Source organism: Rhinolophus sinicus, linkage group LG13 (assembly GCF_036562045.2).
Source record: "Rhinolophus sinicus isolate RSC01 linkage group LG13, ASM3656204v1, whole genome shotgun sequence".
Classification (NCBI taxonomy): domain Eukaryota; kingdom Metazoa; phylum Chordata; class Mammalia; order Chiroptera; family Rhinolophidae; genus Rhinolophus; species Rhinolophus sinicus.
Window position 1 is genome coordinate 26,109,361 of NC_133762.1, and position 25,374 is coordinate 26,134,734.

The 25,374-nt window shown below is 47.5% G+C and overlaps 1 protein-coding gene across 1 annotated transcript in view; it reads left to right on the forward strand.

Moving 5' to 3' along the window:
• The first annotated feature begins 1,390 nt into the window (after positions 1-1,390).
• The window catches only part of PTGIS (prostaglandin I2 synthase), a 41,495-nt gene continuing 17,511 nt past the window's right edge, over positions 1,391-25,374 (forward strand). The window contains exons 1-5 of the mRNA XM_019756170.2: positions 1,391-1,583; positions 11,181-11,304; positions 12,989-13,167; positions 15,794-15,937; positions 20,061-20,212. Of these exons, the coding sequence (XP_019611729.2) occupies positions 1,510-1,583; positions 11,181-11,304; positions 12,989-13,167; positions 15,794-15,937; positions 20,061-20,212 (673 nt within the window). The 5' untranslated portion in view covers positions 1,391-1,509. The remainder of the gene's footprint in view (positions 1,584-11,180; positions 11,305-12,988; positions 13,168-15,793; positions 15,938-20,060; positions 20,213-25,374) is intronic.

Sequence of the window (25,374 nt, forward strand, 5' to 3'; positions counted from 1 at the left end):
AGAGAAGAGCATTCCAGGCAGAGAGACTAGCAAGTGCAAAGGCCCTGAGGTGGGAGTGAGTTTGGCACCCTTGGGGAAGGAAGAGAGATGAGTGTGACTGGAGCAGAGTGGGGGGACACGAGGTCAGGGAGGTAAAGGTGGGAGGGAGCAGATCATGCTGGTCCTTGTAGGACCCTGTAGAGTCTGTGCTCAGGGTGACATGGAGCCATGGATGATTCTGAGTGGGGTTCAGTTGCAGGATCTGACTTAGGTTGTAGCAGGATCCTTCTGACTACTGTGGGGAGAATGGACTGCGGATGGATGAGGGTGAAAGGCAGGCGACCAGGGAGGAATAACAGCTCCTCAGAGGGCTGTTGGGAAGATGAAATGAACTTGCATACATTCACCCAGCAGTGAGCAGTAAGCACAGGGTTAGAATCAGACCTTCCGGGTCCCAGCTCCACACTCTGCTCACCTAGTCTCACAGAACTTGCCTGTGCCAAGCAGTCAGTAGTTTGCAACTCCCTGTTACCGACACACTCTGCTCAACTCCTCACACACACCCCTGAGGTAAGTGCAACGCTGAGCTGCCTGGTCCCAGATAAGTAACTGGCCTCAGAAAGGGTAAGTTACCTATGCAAGCTTCCAAGGAAGTAAATGGGGATGAGGAGTGTAGGGAGTGGTGAGCATGGAGCACACCTGGAGTGAGGCCCAGGCTTTGCAGCTGGGAGCCTGTTCTCACTAGTACCCAGGGGTGGTCTTCTGAAGAACCACCAGCACTTGGAGGCTGGCACCCTAACCACCAGTTAAACTTGGCGGTGGCCGCCATATCCTGAGCCCCTGCTGTGTTCCAGGTACAGCTCTGGGTGCTTTACAGTCATTGGTCTGTCCCTCACAAGAGTTGCGGATGTGGGAACTCAGAGCCCAGGCCCAGGAGCTCTTGTAAACCCCTCCCTATAGTTATTGCAGGTGGTATCCGTGGGTATAATCTGGGTGGGGATGGGATGAGGGCCGGGGTAAGTGGTGCAGACTGTTTAGGTGGAATGTGATGGAAAGCCCCCCACCACCACCCAGCCCGTTGTCACCCTGTTCCCTCTCCCACCAGTTACCCTCCCATCCTCATACTCCCTTCCCTAGCCCCATCACCCCTCCATTTCCCCCAATTTCCTCCCTTCCCCCATCTCCCTCTCCCCCATAATAGCTGCCTCCTTGCTCAGCCCCATCCTTTCCCTCCAACCAGCATCTTCCCTCCATCCCACATTTTCCATCTCCTCCCCACTTTCCTGGCCCAGGGGGTGGGAGCTTGTCTCGGCCAGAGCTGAGGGGAGGGGTCTCCAAGAGCGCCTCCAGCAACCCCTCGGGACCTCAGAGGGATCGGCGGCCCCGCCCCCCGCCCCTAAACAGGCCGGGCGGGCTGGAGGCCGGGCGCCGGGGCGGAGAGAGGCACCTGGGTGGGCCCCGCCGCCCCCGAGCCCGCCCGCGCGCAGTCTCCCGCGCTCCGCCGCCACAGGCTCGGTCGCCGGCCTGGCCATGTCCTGGGCCGTGCTCTTTGGCCTTCTGGCCGCGCTGCTGCTGCTGCTGCTGCTGACCCGCCGGCGCACCCGGTGAGTCCCCCCAGCCAGCCCCGCCAGGTCCCCCAGCCCCGCCGGTGCGCGCTGCCCCAGGCCCGGCCTGCAGCTGGGGGTCGCAGAGCCAGCGGCAGGCCCGGGCTGGAGTCCCCCGGGCGGGAAGGGGCGCCTCCCACTGTCCTGTACATCCTCCGGGAGAGCCCCTCAAAGGTGGCGGTCCAGGCGCCCCACACAGGGAGCTCCTGCGCAGATCCCTCTCATTTCACCCCGGGAGGGGCCAGGTGGAGCCGTTTCTGCAAAGAAGGTGCAAAGTGGGGTGGAGCGGCGCGGGAAGGTGCAGGTCCCCCGGCTAGGTCCCGGGAGCTGACACCCACCTCCGCCGTTCTCTTGTCGGGGCGGCGAGAAGCCTGGGCCTGGCGGAGAGCGCGATGGCTGGGACCTGTGGAGGGGTTCCAGGTGAGGACCGAGGGTCCATGTGTGCGTGGACAGGCTCAGTATGATCCCCGCTGGAAGAAGCCCTCCTCCACTCTTCAGCGGCGACCCGGATCTAGCACCTGCTAGGTATCAAAGCCCTGCTCTGCTCTCTGCAGGCCTATGGGCTAGACTTGCTCATCACCCCCATTACACAGACGGAAGAGTTTAGGCTGGGGAAGGCGAAGGTCCCGAGGGATGCCCTCTTACCAACCCTGTAAACACCTTCCACAGGGTCCCCCGACCTGGACGAGGGGGCAGAGTAGGCTCTGTATGTCCTTCTGCCAGGGGAAGAAACGGGGGCCCAGAAAGGGATTTCCCCTCCCCTGAGGTCCCACAGCCTGGGCAGGTAGAACCAGGGTGAAACATCTCAGCTTCTAATCCCAAAGGTTTTTCTGCTCCTTTGAGAAGCTGCAATTTAGGAGAAAAAGTAAAACTCATACACCTCAAATCAGGGAGATGGAGGTAGGTCTTTTTATAAAACATTTCAAATTAATTTGAATTGCACCAGGAATCGCTGAATACATTTGACTTAAATATTTATCCCATTATACATAAGCCCTTCTAACTACCCGTCCTACAATTCTGGACCTCTCTTGTTTATCAGTTTGGGGGCAACCTTCCAGATTTTTTTAAAGTACACTTTTCATTTTAGACTAGTGTTACATTTATAGAAAAGTTGCAAAGGTAGTACAAAGAGTTTCCTCACACACTTTCCGCTCTTGTGAACGTTTTACATTATCAAGGTACATTTGTCAAAACTAAAAAGCAACTCTGGTCTGTTACAACTAAGCAAACTCCAGACTGTATTTGAATTTCATCAGTTTTTCCATTAGTGTCCTGTTTCTGTTCCAGGATCCAGTCCAGGGTACCACACTGCCTTTGCATGTCACATCAGCTCGGTCTCCCCTGCTGCTTTTAAAATTATTCTTACATATAGACATGAACCTGTAGATAACACAGGGCAGTGTAAGTGTGTGTATGTGTGTGTGTGTGTGTGTGTTTAAATAGAGTATCTGAAAATTCCAGAAATTTTCTGGAAACTTTTTATTTTTAAACAATATGTTAGTTGAATTCTCAAACAATAGGTTCATATATTTCTTCAACCACTACACATGTTTTCAGATGAAATTTAAAACCACGTATTCAATCATTTGCCTGGAAAAAAAACGAAAAAAACAACAAATACTGGACCTCTCTTGTTCATTTCCCCATGATAAAATGAATTATTTTTCTTAGATTGTCAGGCTCTTTGGATAGAGACGCTTTCAGACTTTATGTTGGCTTTTTTCAGACGTTATGTTGGATTTTAGTTTTAACATCTCTCCATGTTGTTATGTGGAGATCTCATTCATTATTTTGACTTGCTATATAGGATTCCGTAACATAAATAAGTGGTAGGCTTCTTTTTTCCTTTTTATTCCTGTCCCTATTGATGGACTTTTAGGTTGTTTCCAGTGTTTTTGCTATTTCATTTCAGACAATGTGCAAGGAGGTCTTCCCGTGGGGCTGCCTGGTCTGTGTTTTTTTTCTCTGGGATGATGGGGGCAGCCAGAAAATACATGGAATCTGGGACGCAGAGTATCTGGGTGCTCAGTGTATGGAAATTTCCAGCCTCTAGGAATAAGAACAAGTTGAATAACTGTTCTCTGCCTTGGTTTCCCAATTTTTAAAATAGGGATGATAATGATAATAGTAGGTGAGAATGGAATTGCTGGGTTAGAAGGAATGCCAATTAAATATTATTTTATCTAATTCTTGCTAGCAATCCAGAGAGCTAATTTGTCTTCGAGGGTGAGTCATTGATTTTTATATCTGTGGGTGGCTTAGGAGGGTCAACAAGTAGGTATTGGGGAGAAGTGTGGGTATGGGAGTCACCGACAGCTGGGGGGCAGTTTCATGGACCATGGCGAGACCCCATAGGGACCCCAGTTTAGGCTCTCAATCTAATTTTCTCCTCAAAACTTGGCAAAGTAGCACTTGTTACCCCCCATTTTACAGAGGAGGAAACTGAGGCTCAGAGAGGCTAAGCAACTTGCCCAGGGTTTGCCTGGATTAAAAATCTGGGCTGCAAGAAATTTTAATTCCCAGGAAAAATGAATTGTTATTCTTTCCACACATTATATTTGTGATCTGAAGTCTCAAAAGTCTTAGAGCCACATGATGCTAAGACAGTAAGAGATGCAGCTACCACTAGAAGATCCTTAAGGAAGAACAAATAATGAAGTGTTGGAAAAGAGGTAGATGGCAGTGGTGCTGTATAGACAGTGATCCAAAGTTTGGGTCGAAATAAGCAAGGCCCTGCACCTCCCTTTTTCCTGACCGACCCTGAAGGTAATGTCCCTAACCCCGTTACATCTCAGGCTTAGAAAGACTAAGCGACCTCCTTAAGGCCACACAGAAATTCTATTCCACATCTGGCCAGCTCCATATTTATGCTTTTCCTACGTAGTCAAAAGAGAAAAAAAGCACTACTTCAGTTAATCAGCAACTCTATCTTTACCTTTGGCTTTTTTTTTCTTTTTTTTTAAATAAAAAAATTACTAATGAAAAATTTCAACTATACAGAAAAATAGAATACTAGAAGGACTTTTATCACCTTGATTTGACAGTTATTAATTTTTTTTAAGTTACCGATGTCATATCTCACAAGTAAATATCTCAGAATGCACATCAAAAGACAGTGACAGTCATGCTCTTATTACCCTGCCTGAGAATATATAAAATAATTCCTAATGTCATTTAGTTCCCAGTCCAAATTCACATTCCTGCAATTATGGCAAGAAATTTTAAGCCCAGCTTGATAAATATGAATGTTTTCTCCTGGGAGAGCTGGGAGTTAGGAATCTGACTTCTGTGTCCGTTGAGTCTATGATCAGCCATGTCAGTATCAGAAACATTCTTCTTGGTTTCCTGTCCCTAGTTTCTCCATTTGTACTCTGAGTTGACTTGCGTAGCTGGCCTCTCACACCCCGGCCACTGCTCCAGGCTGAGTGCATCTCTTTGGGCTTGCGTGACAGCTGCAAGGAGCATTGGGAGAGGTCTTCTAGGTGGGAAGCCCCTTTTCTGGGGGATGAAAAGCTGCAAGTGGCATCAGGTGAGGGTTCCTGGTGACTCAAGGGCCGATCTGGGCCCTTGCAGGATACAGAATTTCTAGGCACAAATAAATCTGTCTCATTCCAATATGCACTAACCAGTGGTCACCAGATGGTGGTCCATGGCTGGATTTAGCCCCAGCTGGGTCCAGTGTGTACCATACAGCACATGGGGAAAGAATTGGGAGATTCTACACACAAAGTTCCAGACTTCCAGTTTCTCGTGAAAAATTGGAAGATCTAGCAACATTTGCCTGGGGCTCACTAGTAGAGCACACTCTACATCCTGCCAAGTCCCCACCACTCTCTATTGCCTCTCCAACAAGCAGCTGTTGTGTTTATCATTATCTGTGCTCTACTGTTTTCTCTTATGTTGACAAACAATTCTCTGAATCTGTGTCTATTACAAAGACAGGGAAACAAAAACTAAAGCAAGATGGTCACGTGCTTTTACTATCCAGTGGAAATCCATGAGAAGGGGTGAGTAGAAGAGGGTTAAGGAGACCCTCTGTCAATGGCAGACACTCTGTGAGGGAGCCCTGGAGAAAGAATGGGTTAAGCATTTTAAAGAGAAGCTCAGGTTTGTTCTAACCCAGCGGGGCAGCAAGCAGCCCTCTTCTGTTCCTCTATTCAATCCTGGTTGATGGGGCCTGAGACCCTGAATTGAGTTGAAACTACTGGACAGAGAGGTCAGGCAATCCACGAATAGCTAAACAAGGCAGGCTCTGCTCTGGACAATCCAGAACATAGATTATCTGTCAGGCACTTAACCTGCATTAGCTCCCTTAACCTACTTAGCAACTCTGGGAGGCGGGTGCTGCTCATTGAGCACCAACTGTGTACATGATTCATCTGACACATATTTATTAAGCACCTACTATGTGCCAGGCACTGTTCTAAGTGCGAGGGGTCAACAATTAGTACCTACCCTCATGGAGCTTTCATCTAGTGAAGGTGTGATACTTTAAGAGATACAAAGGTGGATGATATCCATCCTTGACCCTCTCCCTTGATTTCCAAAGGGTCAAGTGGAGAGAGACAGGAGCGATGGTAGGGTTGGCGGTGGGTGGGGTCTGTGAACGAGGAATGGGCAGTTTTGGGAAGAACCCACACGATGGGAATCAAAGCGAAAGGGGAGAATCAGAAAAGGTGCCTTGATGTCTGAACCAGAAAGGGCAGGGGACAGTCAGCTGCGTGGGCAGGAGCTGGAAATGAGAGGGTTCAGCTCTACATCCCTGGCCCCCCCACCCCCAGGGCCTGGCAGTGCCTCAAAACAGTGAGAGAGTCAGTGGGAGAGGCTAGACACCACAGACCCCAAAATAGAGCCTCTTTCACCCGCACTGGCCACGGCTGTCACCCTGGAATGTAGCCTGGGCCTGAGTTGGATTCAGGGCCTGCGACTGGAGGAGCCAGCCGCCACATCTGGGGTCAGATGTCTGGGCTCCCAGCTTCCTGCCTTTGTCTGCACCACTTTGGGAGTTTTTCTGGGGAAAGATGAAAGCTGCCAGAAATAACACCTGGCTCGCTGGGGAGCTCCTGCAGCAGCCAGGATAAAGGACAGGAAAGGAAGCCCAGCTACACCCACATCCTCAGGCTTCTTAGGGGGAAAATCTCCCACCCTGCATTTTGGGCAGGTAGCTGAAACCTCTCTGTGTCTCAGTTTCCTTATCTGCAAAATGGGGGTACACATGTCCACTTGGGGTGACTTGGGGCCAGACCTGCCTGGATTAGAAACCCAGGCCCTCCCGATGAGGGTTCTGGGGTAAGTGACTGTGCCCCTCTGTGCTTCAGTCTTATCCTCTGTAAAATGGACTCGATAGTAATATTTTCTTTCTCATAGGGTGACACAGTCAGGGCTCATTAAGTATTAGCCATGATTACCAAGCAAGGAAACCTTTGGGAAATGCACTGTCATATCCTTGTTGCTCATAAATGGCACCCCTGAGTCTAATTGGTCCTGGTTCTCAGACCCGACCCGCTGCTCCCCTGTTACGACGTAGGTGCCAGGTACTCACTGTTCTGTAACTTTCTTCATCTGGATCACAGCCTGATGTGGTCACTGGTGTTGTCACTCCCATTCTTCAGATGAGGAAACTGAGGCATAGAGAAGCAAAGTCGCACAGCCAGCAAGAAGCATGGCTGGGATTTGAGGCCAGGAAGTGTGGTGCTAAAGATGGGCTCATACCCACCATGTCCTCCTGCCTCTCGTGTGAAAAAACGCTGCTCCCATGTTGTCTCTCTCTGGGCTGGTGCACACTGGCCTGACCCCAGGATCGCCAGTGTGACACTTTCCTTTTAAATGGAGGCTTCAGGAGAAACGGCCTTGACCCAGTGGCTCACAAAGAGATGAGGGGAAAGGACGGGTCCTGACACCATTCCTGTACCCCCTTAGGGTCCCAGGCCTGCGATTTTGCACGTCTCCTCAGTGATGGGCTCAGAGGGAGAGTGTGGCCGGGGGAGAGAGGAAGAGGAAGGCACTTTCTGGTGCCTTCAAACCTCTGGTTCTGCTCCCATATTTCCCAAACCCTGGTCCTCCAATCTGGCCAATCTCTCTGTCCACCACCTGCCGTACCCTTTGGGTTATGTTGGGGGACAGCCAGACTGAGGAAGCAGGAGGCCATGGTGGAGGAAGGTGGGGACGGAGGAGAAGAAGGGCGAAGAGAAGTTGGTGCTCTCCTGGACTGCTGGGGGAAGGGACACAGATGCCCCCTGTCCTGGAAGTGGGGCAGTCGGATGCTCGGCCCGGCTCACTGGGAACCGTGCCTCCGCTTCCACCATTATTGCTCTCCTGGGTGGTCGCGGCCATCTCTGGACACAGCTCCCTTCTGCCTCTCTCTCTGTTGCAACCTTTCAACAGCATAACCACATCACTTCCCACTCCGGCTTCAAACCCTCCCCATCTCATCTGGCATACAAGCCAGACTTTCTCCTCGGCTTTCATGGCCCATGCGTCATCTCCAATGTCATCTCCTACCTCCTACCCCCACATTTTCCACTCCAGCCACATTGGCTCCTGCTGTCGTGAAAAACCTCATCAGGTGCATTCCCATATCGGGGCCTTTGCACATGCTGTTCCCCCGGCCTCTAATGCTTCTCTCTTCCACTGTAATCCCTTCTCGTCCTTCAGGTCTTTGCCCACGTGTTACCTCCTCGGAGATGCTCTCCTTGACCACCTTCTCTGAACTAGCCTCCCTCGCTATCTCATATCACCCGTCTTTCTTTTTCTTTAATGAGATAATAATTCACATACTATAAAATTCACCCTTTTAAAATATACAATTCAGTGGGTTTTAGTACATTCACAGGGTTGTACAACCATCTAACTCCAGAATATTTTTATCGCTCCAAAAAGAAACCCTGTACCCATTAGAAGTCACCCTCCATTCTCCCACCCCTCAGCCCTTGGCAACCCCTGATCTACTTTCCATTTCCGTAGATTTGCCTATTCTGGATATCCCACAGAAATACACGCAGAATCATGCAGTCATGTGGTCTTTTGGGGCTGGCTTCTTTCACTTAGCATAATGGTTTCGAGGTTCTTCCACATTGTAGAAGAAAGGATTTAGCACATTCCTTTTTAATGGCTGAATAATGTTCCAAGGCACGGGTAGAGACCACAATTTGTCCATTCATCAGTCATTGGGTATGTGGGTGGTTCCCCTTTTTGGCTATTATGAATAATGCTGCTAGGAACAATAGTGTACAAGTGTATGTGTGAACATCTGTGTTCAATTCTTTGGGGCATATTGCTGGGTCATACAGTAACTCTGTTTAATCTTTCAAGCAACTGCCAGACTAGTTTCTAAAGCAGCTGCACCGGTTTCCATTCCTACCAGAAAAATATGCGGATTCCAATTTCCCTACATCCTTGACAGCACTTTTTCTTTTTAAGGTCATCTTAGTGGGTGTTAAATGGCACTGCATTGTGGCTTTAATTTGCATTTCCCTGATGACTAATGATGTTGAGCATCTTTCCATGTGTTTACTGGCCATTTGTGTATCTTCGTTGGAGAAATGTCCATTCAGATCCTTCTTGCGTTTTTTAAATTGGGTTGTTTGTCTTTTCATTGTCAAGTTGCATCTCTTGTATTTTCTTCATCACACTTCTCACTCTCAGAAAAGATTTTGCTTTTTTTGTATTTTGTCTGTCTCCCTTTATGAGCACGTCAGCTTCATGAGGTCACGGATCTTGTCTGCCCTGTTCAGTGCTGTGTCTCAGTACCCAGAACGGTGCCTGCTTAATGGTTAATATTGGGTGAAGGGGTGAATGAATCCCCACTGAGAAGAAGAGGTGGGATGACTCACTCACTCACTCAGCAGACAAGGAGCTTTTCTGCATCCCTGTGGTTCTAATAATTCTAAAACTAAAACAGGGGTCCTAGGCTAGGTTTAGGGACCTCCAAGGGGTCCACTGTGAACTCCAGCCCTGCCTGCAATATTGTGAGGCCTATTTTGTGATCATGATGTCACTCTCCTTAGCAAATAGTACTTCCCTCAGAGGGTGGGGGGGCTGGGCTATAGGATGAGATGAGTGTTCAGAGTAAATGCTTGGTCTCGGGCAGGGCCCACCACACGTGCAATGTAAGTTTGGGTGTATTAGTTATCGCTTGCTGCATAACAAGTTACTGCACACTCAGCAGCTAAAAACAACATCTGTTTACTAGCTCACCGTTTGGCAGAAGTCAGGGATGACGTGGCTGGGTTCTCTGTTCAGAGTCTTACAAGGCTGAAATCAAGGTTCAGACCAGGCTGCCCTCCTGCCAGGAACCTCCAGGGAAGAATCTGGCTGAATTCAGTTCCTTGCAATAGTGGGACTGAGATTCCCATTTTCTTGCTTGCGTTCATAACTCCTAGAGGCCACCTGCGTTCCTTGCGTTCCTTGCCATGTGGCACCTTCTATCTTCCAAGCCAGCAACAGAGTCTCTCCCTGATGTCAAATCTCTCTCGTGCTTTGAATCTCTTTTGCCAGGAAGAGCCGTGTCGCCACCTGATTAGGTCAGGCCCACTAAGGACTCGTTCTTTCTTAAAGTCAATTGTGTCATTTATCCCCCACTCAGTGGGAGGGGATTATATAAGGGTGTAGGTCATTGTGGGTCATCTTAGAATTCTGTCTACCACAGGGAGCTATAAATACTGTTATGAAATTCTCAGAGGAGTCCCTCTGCTCTCACAGATGATGCTGACATTGAATTTCACACACACACACACACACACACACACACACACACACACCCTTCCTACCCCCTGGCTGATCTAGCACACACCCCTGGGGCACCCCCAAATGCCATGGGCCTGGCCTCTGGCCACCTGAGATGCTTCAGATTCTGAGCTGCTGAGGGCAGTCAGGGGTCAGAGGCTCGCCCTTCTACTTCCCTTTGCCACCCAACTGTGCACTCTGGTCTCCTCCTTTCTCCGTGGGCAAGGCAGGGACTAGGAGACAGCAAAACGCTGGTCCATGCTGGCTCAAACAGTGAGCTTTTTATACTGCTGGGTTCTGAAAAGCTCTCCCACCCACAGAGAGATGACCCGCTCAATCAACTGGTCCTGCCGCGCCTGCTCTCAGCCACCTATAGTCCATTCTCTACTCAGCAGCCAAAAGGGTCCTATGAAAACCTAACCAAAATCATGTCCTTACTCTTCTCCAAATTCCCACGGCTCCCGTCTCACTCAGAGACAGAGCTGAAGTCCTCGTAGCTGCCGACAAGGCCCTGCGTGGTCTGGGCCCCCTTACTGCTCTGGCCCCAACCTCCGCTACTTTTCCTGGCTCCCTCCAATCTAGCCACTCTGGCCTCCGTACTGTTCTTTGACCACAGCAGGTGTGATCCGACCTCAGGGCCTTGGTGCTTGTTCCCTCTGGTGCTCTATCCATCTCTAAGAAGGATATCCCTTCTTAGAGATATCCATGTGGCTCCCGCCATCGTCCCCTTCAGGTCATTCGCCAAATGTCTCCTCAGGGAAGCCTTCCCTACCCTCTCCACTTAAACCACCCCCCCACCCCCCCGTGCCCTACATACTTTATCCTCTTCCCTGCTTTATCAAATGGTGATAAGTGCTGTGGCTTCTGCAGGCGACCTGGTGAACCTCCTCTGGACCTGGGCATTATCCCCTGGTTAGGCTATGCCTTGGAGTTTGGAAAAGATGCAGCCAGCTTCCTCACTAGGATGAAGGAGAAGCATGGTGATATTTTTACTGTAAGTACTTCTTGTGCCTCTTGGGAGGGAAGGGGATGAGCAGTGGGGCCTGTCCTTCCTGGTGTTTACTGATTCCTTCAGTATTCATCCATATATTAACCCAGTCACCCAACATCCATCCAGTGGTCCAGCTCACTTTCTATCCGTATATCTATACACTGTACATCCACTGCTTGTCTACCATCCGATATCCCCTCATTATCCCTCTAGCATCTTCCCAACATTGAGCTATGAAGTCATTCAGTATCTATCTGATATTTGTACGCCCGTCTAACTGGCCTCGATCCATTCGTTTAATTTCCATCTACCCCAAATCCACCCACCCATCCAACACCCATCCTTCTGCTTGTCTACCTAGAATTAAGCAGCATCTTTCCATCCCAGTATCCACCCAACACTCATTCCTATATTCCTTTTCCTCAAGCCTCCATCTATCCACGCATCCATCCATCCTTCTATATACCTATCCAACATCTGTCTATCCATCCATTTATCCATCATTTATTCTTCCATCTGTCTACTAAAATTTATCCAGTATTCTTCCACTCATGTACCGAACATCCGTCCAACTGTCATTTGTATATTCAGTTTCCATCAACTTCCATTCTTCCATTTATCTACCCGTATTTCCATCCATCTACCACTATCCACCCCACATTCAGCTGTACATTTATTTTCCAACCAGCCTCTAGGCGCCCATCCATCCATCTTTCCATCCAAGATGCATTCAGTGATCTATCCTTCCATTTATCTACCTATTTAACAATCCATCCAATAGAATTTTTTCTTTGCTCTTGGCCTGTATTTTATGAGAGTTTGATTAACACGACTCAAAGACCACACTTTGAAAATAGAGCCAAGGCAGTGGGTAGTTAGAATTGAGTGACCCCTGCACAGACATTTGAGGGGAAATGCCCTTTGTTGTCTGTAGGATTATAGCTCTCTTGTGCTGCTTCCTTCCCTTCTGGGACAGCTGATACATACATAGCTCAACCTCCCAAAGAAGTGGGTGTTGCTTGCACATCCACTAGCCTTTACCCAACAGCTTCCTTCCTCCTTTCCTTCTTTCCTTCCTTCCTTCCTTCCTTCCTTCCTTCCATTCATTTATCTATCTATCTATCTATCTATCTATCTATCTACTCTCACACCTATAATCTATCCACTAGCATTTATCCACCAACATCCATCCATCCATCCATCCATCCATGCAACTTATCCATCCATCCATCCAACTTATCCATCCCACCATTCATCCATCCATCCGTCTACCATCCATCCACCCACTTATGATGCACACACATCCATCTGCTGCCTTCTGTAGGCAGACTCTCTTCTGGCTTCTAGAGATATGACCATAACCGAGATAACCATAGCAGGTGCTTAAGAATGAAACGGTTAAGAGGACAAACTTTAGTTCAGAAAAGTGCAGAATTCCAGTACTAGCTATGCCACTTCTCAGCCATGTGAGCTCTTGGGCACATTACGTGACTTCTCTAAGCCTCACTTTTGAGCCATAAATGGGTGAATGATGGTCCCTACCTCACAGGATGATGGTGAGGGGTAGATGAGAGAACATTGTCCATTCAGTGGTGGGGCCAGTGCCTGGCACAGGGTAAGCCCTTGACCACTGAGAGCATTTGTGGCTCATAGTGGTACTCCTGACTCTATCCTGCCAACTTCCCAGGTGCTGGTGGGGGGCAGGTACATCACTGTCCTCCTGGACCCACATTCCTATGACTCGGTGGTGTGGGAGCCTCGTACCAAGCTGGATTTCCACGCCTATGCCGTCTTCCTCATGGAGAGGATTTTCGATGTACAGCTTCCACATTACAACCCTAGTGATGAAAAGGCCAAGATGAAACCGTGAGTGGCCAAAGACGGTGCCTGTGGGTGGAGTAGGGTGGGCGATCTGCTCCTACCTGAGTCGTTCAAGTTGCGCTTATCTCCATAACAGGTGTCCGGTAAAGACATTTTGTTTTGAGAAAACAAACAAGAACAGAAGGAAAAACAACCCAAAGGAATTGGCCTGACGAGGAACTCTTTACTTCTTAGAAGGCAGCTCTGATTTCAGTAGGAGACCAGCGTTTGGAGTAACCAGACCTAGATTCAAATCCCAGCTCCACCCCTTTCTAGCCTTGTGACTGGACAAGTCACTCCCTCTCTCTGAGCCTGTTTCCGTATCTGTAAAATGAAGGGATATGGGCAAAGCGATTAGTATTTTTGAATCCATATTCTGTGCCAGGCATCGTGCATGATCTCATTAATCTTCACAGCAATGATGGAGGGTACTAACTCACAGCCCCATTTTACAGATGAGTACACTGGGGCTCAGAGACGAGAAGTGACTTGCCCTAGGTCACACAGTTAGGAAGTGGTCCTGAAACATAAGGAATACTTATATCAACAAGAGTACATGTGAGCACATTTACTCTGTATTCATTCAGCAAACATCTGAGGACCTGGTGTACCATAGGATCGCCATCCTAGATGCAGGGGTGCAGAATGATGCCGACACCATCTGAGGACACCTGCCATATGCGAGGTGTTTGATAGGGGCACTTTCATATCTGCAATAGCCTCAAGGGGTAGATATTTTTATCCTCATTTTATGGATGAGGAAACTGAGGCTCAGAGAGGGGAAGTGACTTACCCAAGGCCACCTGCTAGTTAAGTGGCAGAGCTGGGATTTGAACCCACATCTGCAGACTCCACAGCCCATTGTCCTCCACCCAAGACACTGAGGAAATGAGATTCTGCTACCCCCCTAAAGAGTTACACAATCTGATGGTTATCTTTAGTGAGGTGTCACTAGGAAGAACAACTTCCTGGAGTTAGGAAAAGGCATCTAGAAGGCTAGGTTTTGCAGGACTGCTAAAGTTGAGGAAAGGTCAGCATTATGAGGCGAATGCTGATGAGAGGCAATGCCCAGTGTGACCTTGGCTTTGTGAGACAGCTGCTAGTAGTATTTCTGAGGCTGACTGTCCTGGGACCTGCCATTCCAGGGGAATCATGGGGTCCCATTAGCCACAAGAGTTCTCACAGTTCACTGCATCCTACCCTACTACCCAGGGAGGACCCCAGTTTCTTCCAATGTCTACCCCTCAGAGTTTTGGGGAGTTTCTCACAAGCTGGCATGATGTCTTCTGGGCCTGGCTATCACATCTGTTGAAGGCTACTGTCTCTGTCGAGGAGTAGAGCCTGGCGTGGGGTTGGGGAACAGCTGGATCAGGGTCAATCATTATGCCAGCTCCCATGTATTGAGCACTTACAATGTGCCAGGTGCTGTGTTAAACCTTTCACACACATTCTCTCACATGGGTCATGTCTACTGTTATTCCAACAATGTTCCAACTTGAGCATCCAAAAGCTTTTATTCCCTGGAATTTCATGGAACCCCTCTGGAAGTTTTCCCCTCTTGGGTTATCCAAGAACCCAGGGGTTAATCAGTCTAAAGGGGCCCATTCTAGTTCCAAACAGCAGGTGGAGAGGAGTGATAGCACCTTATCTGTGCACTAGCACTGTTCTTGTTGCTGCCACAAGGTGTCGCTGTTGAACACGGACTCTGCACTGCCCCAAGGCCGCAGTCCACTTGCTGCCCTGGTGCCCTTTCTGGTCTAGATCCCTGCACAGGTTGTAGAAGGGCCTTAAACTTAGATACAAGATCCCACCTTTCTAGACTTCTAATAAAACGCTCGGTCTTGGCTCAATGTTGACTGTATTATGGAGGCTCAGTACAGAGGGGCTTCTAGCTTCAGCCACATACTCTCCCAGACATGGTTCTCTCCTCAGACTCCTAGGCACACACGATGACGAGGTCGCCAGAAAGATTTCCTATTCCATGTTGCATTCACTTGGGGTCATGTCTCATTACCGTGTTTCCCCAAAAATAAGACCGAGCCGGGCAATCAGCTCTAATGCATCTTTTGGAGCAAAAATTAACATAAGCCCATGGTAGCAGTCTTTGGTGAGGGGACACTTTAACTATCCAAACAGGTCTCCCTGACTTTGGATCTCAAGGAAAAAGGGTTGGCCTCTTAGTTCTCTCTCTTCCAGAAGTCTGTGGGTTCCTTATCCAAGCTTGTGTGCCCTGAAAAGGGACAGACTATGGTGGTTTTAAGAGTTCAGACTCTGGAGTTGGGCAGATCAGGGTTTTAATCCCAGCTGTATCACTTACTGGCTGAATGACCTTGGACAAGTCACTTTCCTCTATGTCCCTGAGTTTCTCTGCCTGTAAAATGGGTATCATAATAGTAACTATTATTCCTAGGGTTGTCAAAAGTTGAAATGCGATAATTATGCTTAACACAATAAAGAGCTATGGTCGTCACTGCTGATGATGGTAGCATCTTGTTTAAGCCAGTCTTCCAAAGGCTCCCATTGCTAACAAGGAGCTGGAGCTCTGGGACCCTGAGGTTTGATGAGGGAGGCGCCTGTGTGCAGATATTTCCCTTTGGAGGCTGTAGTCTCACTCCTTCATTCCCTGCCGCAGAACTCTCCTCCACAGAGACCTCCAGGCGCTCACGGATGCCATGTATACCAACCTCCACACCGTCCTGTTGGGTGACACCACAGAAGCGGGCAGTGGCTGGCATAAGATGGGTCTCCTCGATTTCTCCTACAGCTTCCTGCTCAGGTGAGCCCAAGTGGCCCCCACTCTCCTGCGTGAAGGCCAGCACGCTGGACCTGGGTCAGACATTGATAGTGGCTGGGGGACCGTGAGGAGGTTGTGGGTGGTGGGGAGCAGGGTGGGACACTCAAAGCAAAGACTGCAAGATGACATTTTGCATCTGGGACCCCAAATATCTACCTGGCTCAACCTGCGAGTTGTAAAGAAGACACGGCCAAAAAAAAAGGAATTTATTCTAAGTAAGATGAGTGACTTTGGGGGTTTAAGCAGGGGCATGACATGATTGGACTTAGAGTTTTCAAAGCTCTTTTGGTTGCCAGATGGAGACTAGGCCAGGTCGGGTGTGTGGCTATGAGAGAGAAGCAGGACTTGTTAGGAGGCTGTTGCAGTTGTCCAGGTGAGAGAGAATGGTGGCCTGCATCGGGGAGATGACGGGGGCCGGGGAGAGTGGTGGGGGTGGAGTTGAGGGGACCTGCTGAAGGATTTGATTGGGGTGGGGCTGGGGGAGAAGAGAGGGGAGAAGATGGGTACAGGGAGTGAGGGAAAGAGTGGCAGGAAGGACAATTCATTGATTTTTGGTGGTGCCGTTAACTGACCAGCATTTCATAAAAGAAAGGACATTTTTTCAACTGCTCTAAAGAATTAGAGGGACACAGTTTCAGAATAAAAGACAGGCATTTGGGAGGGGGGTTGTCGTTGTGTGAGGGATATAAATGATAAAATGTCTAACTATTACATTGTTTTGTGTACCTGAAACTGAAAAAAAAAAAAAAAAGAGGCATTTGCTGACCCATATGCACATGCAGGCACATTTGTGACACGTGTGTGCATACATGTAGGCTCAATATATGTTAGTGCATTGAATCCTCACAACGGCTCTATGAAGCTGGTCCTTTACAAACCCCATTCAACAGACGAGAAAACCGAGGTCTGGAGAGCCAAAGTCATTTGCCCAGAGTTCCATAGTTAGGATTACGACAGGGCTGGCTGCAGAGCCTACCCTCTTGAGCACGACCCTTGATGTGTGAGAGGGCCACATCTTTTTCCTTTCACCTGGAATGGTACAGACTCCATCAAGGGCTGCAGTTGGTCTGGGTGATGCTGGTGTGGTCCTTCCTGACCTTGTACGATGGGGAGACAGGCCCGGAGAGGGGCAGCTGAAACCACCCCTCAAGTTCACAGCAGGGTAACTCCCAGGTCTCATGGCTCCTGCCTCCCTGTGTCCCTGTGAGAGCAAAGATGTCAGAGGAAGCTGTGGCACTGGGGGTGGGGAGAATGAAGTGGTGGCAGCTGGGTCTGTTTAGGCCCATGGGAACAGCAGGCACAGCGTAGGGGTCAGAGATAAATGGATTCCCACCTGAGGCCTGGGCCAGAGTTCCTGTCTCCTGGCCTAGCCGCCTACAGCCTTTTCACCGCCATCTGTTGCCCCTGAAATAGAAAGGGATGGGCACGTAGGATGACAGGGAAATTGCTATGGAGGAGCAGGTTCATGTGGCCCCAAAGCCTGAGGTGTCACCGCTTAAACCTTCTAACTTGTCCTACGGGGGCCCCTGCCTCACTCAGTGTCACATCCAAAGTTCTTATCCTGGCCTACAGAATCCTGCATGATCTTCCCCGACCCCATCTGTTATCTCACTGGCCTCCTTGCTGCCTCTTTGGACAGGCTAGGCACGCTCCTACCTCGAAGCTTTGCAGTTTCCATTCCCTTGCCTGAGAATGCTATTCCCTACATGTCTGTGTGGCTCCTACCTCACTTCAGTCAAATCTCATCTCAAGGGTCACTTCTTCAGAGAGCTCTTTCCTGAAACCCCGTTTAATATGATGGCTCTCTCTCATTTACCGAGCCCCAGTCCAGCTTTATTTTTCTCTAGAGCTCCTAGCGCCACCTATAGGTTACATGTATACTCACACATGTAATTGTGTGTCTTCAGCCAGGTAGAGGTACTATAGGAACGGCTTTTACTTCTACAGTGTGAAATCTCATGGCTGTCTTGGTTTTCTTTTTCTTTATTTTAGTTTATGTTTCATTGTCCATTTTTGTAGGAATCTATGTACAGGGAAATGGTTCTCTGTTTTAAGAAAAAACCAGTGCAAGTAAGATGACAAATGGTGACTGCAGTGTCAGGGGCCCACAGGGCCTGGTGAGGACCGCCTGACCTTGCCAGCTCCATCCTGGCTAAAAGGGGAGGCCATGACTCAACTCCTGCCCGGGTTTTCCAGGGTGGGCTGCAGGCTCTGGATGACCAGATTCTGTCGTTTTTCAAGATGAGATGAGGGCGAAATCCAAATTTTGTGTGACTTTCCCTGAATGTTTAAACATACATTCAGTTTGTCTTTAGGAAAACTCTGTTGGCCAAACAAAATATGTTTGTGGACGGAATTCAGTTTGGGAGCTGCCCTTTACAATTTGTGCCATAGGAAACTGAGGGCATTAGTCTGGAGAAGAGGAGCCCAGGGCCTCACGGCTTTGGAGGAGAAGGGGGAGAGAATTCCTGCTGGGTTGATGCAAAGGCTCAAGTAGGACCAGCAGGTTAGACTCTGGAAGGAGCTCATTTCAGCTTTTCTGAAGGAAGGATTGTTTCCTCTTAGCCCAGTGGGATGGGCAGGATGTGAGCTCTCCATCTCTGGCAGCATGGAAGCCGAAGCTGGATGCGGGGGAGGTGAGTGAGATGTAGGGGAAACGTGGCCAGTAGCCTGGATGGCTGAGCTCAGAATCATGATGACCTTTTAATTTTCTCCCAAGATCAGTGTTCTCAGCATTAAGCTCTAACCATCCATCCATTCATCCACCCACGCATTCATCCGTCACCATCCATCATCCACCCACCCACCTTCCTGTCTGTTCATCCATCTACCATCCATCCACCTACCCTCCCATCTACCCATCCAGCCAGCAAACATTTATTATTGAGGGCCTACTATGTGCCTGCACTGTGCAGATAAGGGACAGAGTGGGGACTGGACAGGTCTTTCTCTGCCCCCACGCTCCCTCCTTCTTGCTCCCATCCGCCTCTTCTTAGGAAAACCCCTCCCTGGGTGATTCAGCAACTAGGAGGAGATTAAGGGGGAGCAATGGGGCCTCAGTGGCATCGCTCTGCCCTGGCCCCTCCCACCATGTGGAAAAGTAAAAACCTGTGGTTTCCCTCCCAGGACTGAGGCCAGTGGGCCTGGAGCTGGGCTCCTGGAGCATTCAAAGTTCATAGTGGCTGGTGGTGAAAACATTTCCTCTGGGAGCATTCCTGCGGGCAGTGTGTGTGTGTGTGTGTGTGTGTGTGTGTGTGTGTGTACAAGTGCATACACTTGTTCCTGTGTTTCATCCTTTCTCCACACACACACCCAGGCTCTGTCCTTGTTTTGCTCAGACCCCCAGGGCAAGCTCAACCTTTTCACTATTCCAGCCCTGCCAGCTCACAGACCCCTCTTACCCCTGTCCCCTCACGTTGCAGCTTCAGCGCCTGGACCAGTGACACCTGGCAGCAATCTGACCAGGCACGGTTGCTCCCTTCACTCTGGGCCTTTGCCCAGGCCGTGCCCTCTGCTGGAACCACTCTGCCCCTGCAGGTCTCAGCTCAGACCCTGCCTCCACCAGGGAGCCCACCCTGCCTCCCTCTGCAAGGGCAGGAGCCTCCTCTCCCGGTCTGTGGCCCCATCTCGCCCCAATGTCCCCTCACTCACTGTGCCCTGGCCTCAGCAGCCTTCCTGCTATTCCTCACCACTCCCATCTCCTTCCTGCCTCAGAATGCTGGCACTCGCCATTCCCTCTGCCTCGGACCCCCTCCCTCTGTTCTTTCTTCGCTGGCTCTTCCTCCTCCTCAGGTTTCTGCGTAATGGTGAGCCCGTCCTCCTCCCCCTCCCACCGTCCTCTGAGCAGCAGCCCACATATTGCTCCTTCACTCATTTCTCTTGTCTGTTGTCTGAATCCCACACTAGAGTATCCGCTCTATGAGGCCTTGAGGGTTTTGTCTGTTTTCTTCACAGTGACTCACCAGCCCAGAATGGTCCAGGCACATAGTAGGAAAAGTAGGTGCTCGTTACGTATATGGATGAAGAAAAGCTTGTAGGCTGCCATGGGAGGGTTTGGCCAGGAGCGTCCAGGGAGGCCCCCTGATCTGCTGTTTGTTGCCCCCAGAGCCGGCTACCTGACTCTGTATGGAGTTGAGGCACTGCCACGCACCCATCAGAGCCAGGCCCAGGACCGCGTCCACTCATCTGACGTCTTCCACACCTTCCGCCAGCTCGACTTGCTGCTCCCCAAACTGGCACGTGGCTCCCTGTCAGTGGGTAAGCACTGTGCAAGCCCTGGTGGGTGGTGGGGCAGACTGAGGGACCCAGAGGGGGTGTCCAAGCTCAAGGTGAAGGCTCTCATCTGTAAAAAGAGGCAAAGAGTAGGCTCTTCCTAGAAGGTGGCTGTCAGGATTGGCTGAGGTAATAAGAAAAAAACACTATCTTTTTCGAGCACTTTCTTATGTGTCAGATACCAAGTTAGTTAAGCATTGTCCCATTCAGTGTTCACAACAGCTTATCACCTCATTTCCTTTATTTATGTTTTTTTTGAAAAACCAAACTTGAACATATTAGATTGTTTAAATGAACAAAGAAACATATTCTTGTGGTTAATAATTCACAGATGTAGACAGTAAAAAGGAATAATACTCACTCTAACAAGCCCAGCTTCCTATGGAAACCAATGTTAACATGCTGGTATATATCCTTTCACAGTGTTTTGCAGGAATACTGTATTTTGCAAGTAGAGACAGATAATGTCTCTGTGTGCATTTACAAAAAAGCTATTATTTGCAACTTTTTAAAAAATCTAACAATATAAATACATTCTCCCCTGTCAATACAAATATAGTGTCTTCTAGAGGTTTTAGCCAATGCAATTAGATAAGAGAAATCAATCACTGATATAAAAATGGGTGAAGAAGAAATAAAATTATCCCTATTTGCAGATGATCTGGAAAACCCCAGAAAATCCATGATAAAACTAACTCAAGCAAAAAAAAAAAGAAAAGGATCCAGCAAAGTGGAAGGATATAAAATTAACATTAAAAATGCAGACATCTTTCTAGCCCTTACATGTCAGTATTTAGGCAGCCACCTCCCTCCAAAGGGTAGTTATAATTGTTTCCTTTTGTGTGTGTGTGTGGCTATTATAGTATTTCATTGTACTAGTATCTCTTCTATCATCTGGTGGTTTTATTTCTTGCTGAAAGTTTCCTGGAAGTGGGTTTGCCAGGTCAAAGGGCATACCCATTAAAATTTTTATTAGCTATTACCACATCATTTCCAAAATGATGGAGCAATTCGTATACCTATTCAAAGGGAAGGAGCTTACTCATTCCCCACCAGATGTTATCAGTCTTTCTACTTGTTTGCCAATCTGATGGGCAGAGCTGGGTAATTTGTTTTCATTTGCATTTTCGTACATCCTCCTCAACATGCAGTTATCAGCCTTTAAATCCTTGCCAATCTGATGCACAAAAAGGGGAACTGGCTTTATGTGCATTTCCCTGATGACTTTGATGAAACAATTTTTTTTTTCAATAGCCATTTGCTTTTCCTCTCTGTGAGTTGCCTATTCATGTCTCCTAACGTCTTTTTAGAGGCAAATCCTTACCTTATTGAACCCTGCCATCCATGCTGGAAGTTTGGTATTATTATACCCATTTTTCAGGTAAGGAAACTGAGGCTCAGAGAGGTTACTTATCATAGACACACAGCGGGAGGTGGCAGAGCCAGCAAAATGGAAACTGGATCTGTTTGATTGCAAAATCCTGTGCATAAAGCACCTGACACATCACAGGACCTATTGCTTCTCCAGGAAAGAATGGTTTCTTCATTGCCCTTCCTCCATACAGACGCTTCAAGAGAGTCTAGGTAGATGCAGAGGGGACCCTCTGTCCTTCTGGGAGCAGCTCTGGGCTGGTTATAGGAAGGCTGCATTTCCCATTGTGGGCAGCAGGTGGCAATGTTGGGGAAGGTTTCTCCTCTAGGGGCTGGAGGCTGGTGGGCAAACCTGTCAGACCTTATGGGCCCGCACAGCCTCTGGAAGAGCAATTTGGCTGAAAGAAACTATCAAAACATAAAATTCACATTCCTTTAATCCTGAATCTGTACTACTAGGAATTTTTCTACAGAAACGCTTGCCTATATCTACACACAGAGATGTTCATTGTCATGTTGTCATAGCAAACACTAGAAACAACCTAAATGTCCACCAGTAGGGCTGATGGAAGTACATTATGCGTTCACATAAAGGAAAACCATGTGACTGTAAAACAGAACAGGTACACTGCTATAGGATGAAATCTACTGTTAGGCAAAAGGCGTGGAACAGTGGGTATACGCGTACTGTACTTTTCATTTATTTTTATTTTTTCTGGTTTTATTGAGATATCACTGACATACAGTACTGTGTAAGTTTAAGGTGTGCTGCATAATGACTTGACTTACATAGACCGTGAAGTGAGTACCGCAATCAGTTTAGTTAGCATCCATGTTTTTTAAAAATGTGGGAACATGTATAGATGTTTGTTTCTGGGAAGGCTGAAATGAGATGGAGAGAAACTTACTTTTTGCAGTATACCCATTTGAGCTCATTAAAGTTTCTTTCTTTCTTGTTGTTATTATTATTATTATTATTATTATTATTTTACCACGTGCATGCATTACTACTTCTCTGCTTTTAAAAATATAAACATTTTAAAAGAAAATTGACCCTTTTGGGAACTCTTAGACCACTGAGTCTGGTGCTTCTCTTATAGTAGGGAGTTGGGGACAGAGGACAGTTAAATAGAGCCCCAAGCTAAGCATACTGCTTCTTTCTGGAATGTTCATTTTACTGGATTATTGCTGGGGTGAGGAGACTATTTTATCTGAATTTTGTTTTGAGGGGAAAGGCATTCTTATATTAAAGAATCAGATACAATGCAAAAACCTAATTCACTTTAAAGATAAAACACAGACTTTAAAATCTGACCCCAAAGGGGGCCTCTCTGGACTGTACCCCCAGGTGTCTAGAGGATGGAGGATTTTCTGAGGAAAAACTGGAGAGGCAATCATGCCTGGGCCCCTCGTTTCACAGATGGGGCTACTGAGGCCCACAGGGAGACAGGGCCTCAGCCAGCTCCACACAGCATGGGAGGTCGGGGATTTGAACCTGCTTCTCCTGCCTCCGACTCCGTTACCGGTCACATGGGTCTGGCTGTTCTGATTCACAGCATGGAGTCGTTACACTGCCACTGATAAATAATACCATGTCCCTTATGATGATGGCAAGACAAGCGTATTTTGTGTAAGGTCTTTTTATATCCTCCTAATGATCCTATGGGCCAGGTTGCCCCCATTTAAACACATGGGGAAACCGAAGCTCAGAGATACAAAGTGATTGGCCCAAGGTCGTCCTTCTAGGGAAGGGCAGAGCTGGGATTTCAACCTGGGTCCCTCTGGCTATAAACTGTGTGCTTTTTATTTCACAATTTAGTATTATTTCTTAATTATAGAAGCAGTACGTAAATACATTCTCCTCGGACTAATACTTTGCTAACATTCATTAAGCTTTATTTAATAACATAGCTAACATTTATTAGGCCTGTGCCAGGCATCGCACTTTGTGCTTTATATGTTAATGCATTAAATCTCTGCATAACCCTATATGGTGAGTACTTATTATCCCAATTTACAGGTGAGAAAACTGAGGCATTGAGAAGGGAAGTGACTTGTTCAAGGTCAGGCACTCTGCTCCAGAGCTTAGGCTCTTAACTGGGCTCCCCTGCCTCTTGTAAAAAAAAAAAATCCAATATTACAGAAAAGGGAAATTCTCTTTTGACCACTGTCTCTAAATATATTCCCAAGGGAACCATTGTTATCAGTTTGGTGTTATCCTTCTTGAACAGAGCTGTCCCTAGAATGCAAGCCACATAAGTAACTTTAAATTTTCTATTAGACACATTAGCCAAAAAAAAAAAAAGAGAGAGAGAGAGAGAAAGAGGTGAAATCAATTTTAATAATACATTTTCTGTAACCCAGTATATCTAAAATATTCACATTTCAGCGTGTCATCAATATAAAAGTGATGGAGATATTTTCCATTTTGTCACTCATGCTAAGACTTTTACTCATAGCACATGTCAGTTTGGGCCAGCTACATTTCAAATGCTCGGTAGCCATATGTGGCTTATGGCTTCCTATTGGACAGAGCAGTTCTACACTATTCTCCATGTGTTCAAATATAGTATGAGCTCAAGTTATGATCCAAATGTATAGCGAGCCTCTTTTTTCCTGGTGGGAAGGGTTTTTTTGTTTTGTGTTGTTTTGTCTTTTTGGTCAACCGAAATATAGAAATAATTAGGAATGGAAATGAAATAGTTAAACTTCCCTTACTGATTTTGTTGACATCTGTAGTTAAGCTCACAGGCTATGTAAACTGACCTCTTATAAATTTTTCTTTCTTCCTCCTCTCACATTTCGGGAAATGGTTGTATTTAGACTCCATCTGCCTTCAGCATCAGTGTCTTGACCATCAGATGGGTCCCAGGTCCAGTCGTGAAACTCGGTTTCCCAAAACCCCTCTTCTTCACTCTTGTATCATCTGTTTGAAATATGGAATGAACTTATTGAACCTTTAAATCTATGACTTGATCTTTCACTGGAAATTTTCTGGGGGGGCGGGGGTTACCAGACTTTGAATATGTTTCCCGTGATTCAAACATTGAGAGTAGAAAATAATAACAGTGAGAAGTCTCCCTCCCTTTCTTGTCATAGCGTCTTCCACCCGGTCCCCACTCTCCACGACTGGTTGGTTTGATTAGTTCCACGTGGATCCTTCCAGTGTTTCTTTCTGCAAATGCAAGTGAGTGTGACTGTGTTCTTATTTTTCTCTTTTTACACAAATACATACCAAACACACGGTCATGGGCACGTTGCTTTCTCCTAACAATATGTAGTAGCAATTGCTGACTCTTGTGTAAGGTGTAGTGTGTGCCCTGTGCTGTTCTAAGAACTGGGCAAATTTTAACTAATTTGATCTATGGATCAAATACATGCTATATTTTTTAACTTTTGATTTTTTTGGCCAGTCCAGTTTTTCATTAACCAATGCCATCTTTGACTCATCTGCCAAAGGACAATCATATAACTTCCTTTTTTAAAAAATTGTGGTAAAATACACATAACATAAAATTTGCCATTTTTACATGTATGATTCTGTGGCAATAAGTGCGTTTCACAATGTTGTGTCACTATACTATTATCTATTTCCAGAAAATTTTTATTAACATAAACAGAAGCTCTGTATCCATTAAGCAATGATTCCCATCTCTGCCTATCTCAATCCCTGGTAACCGTTATTCCACTTTCTGTCTCTGAATTTGGCTAGTCTAAGTACCTGATATAAGTGAATCATATAATATTTCTCCTTTTGTGTCTAGCTTATTTCACTT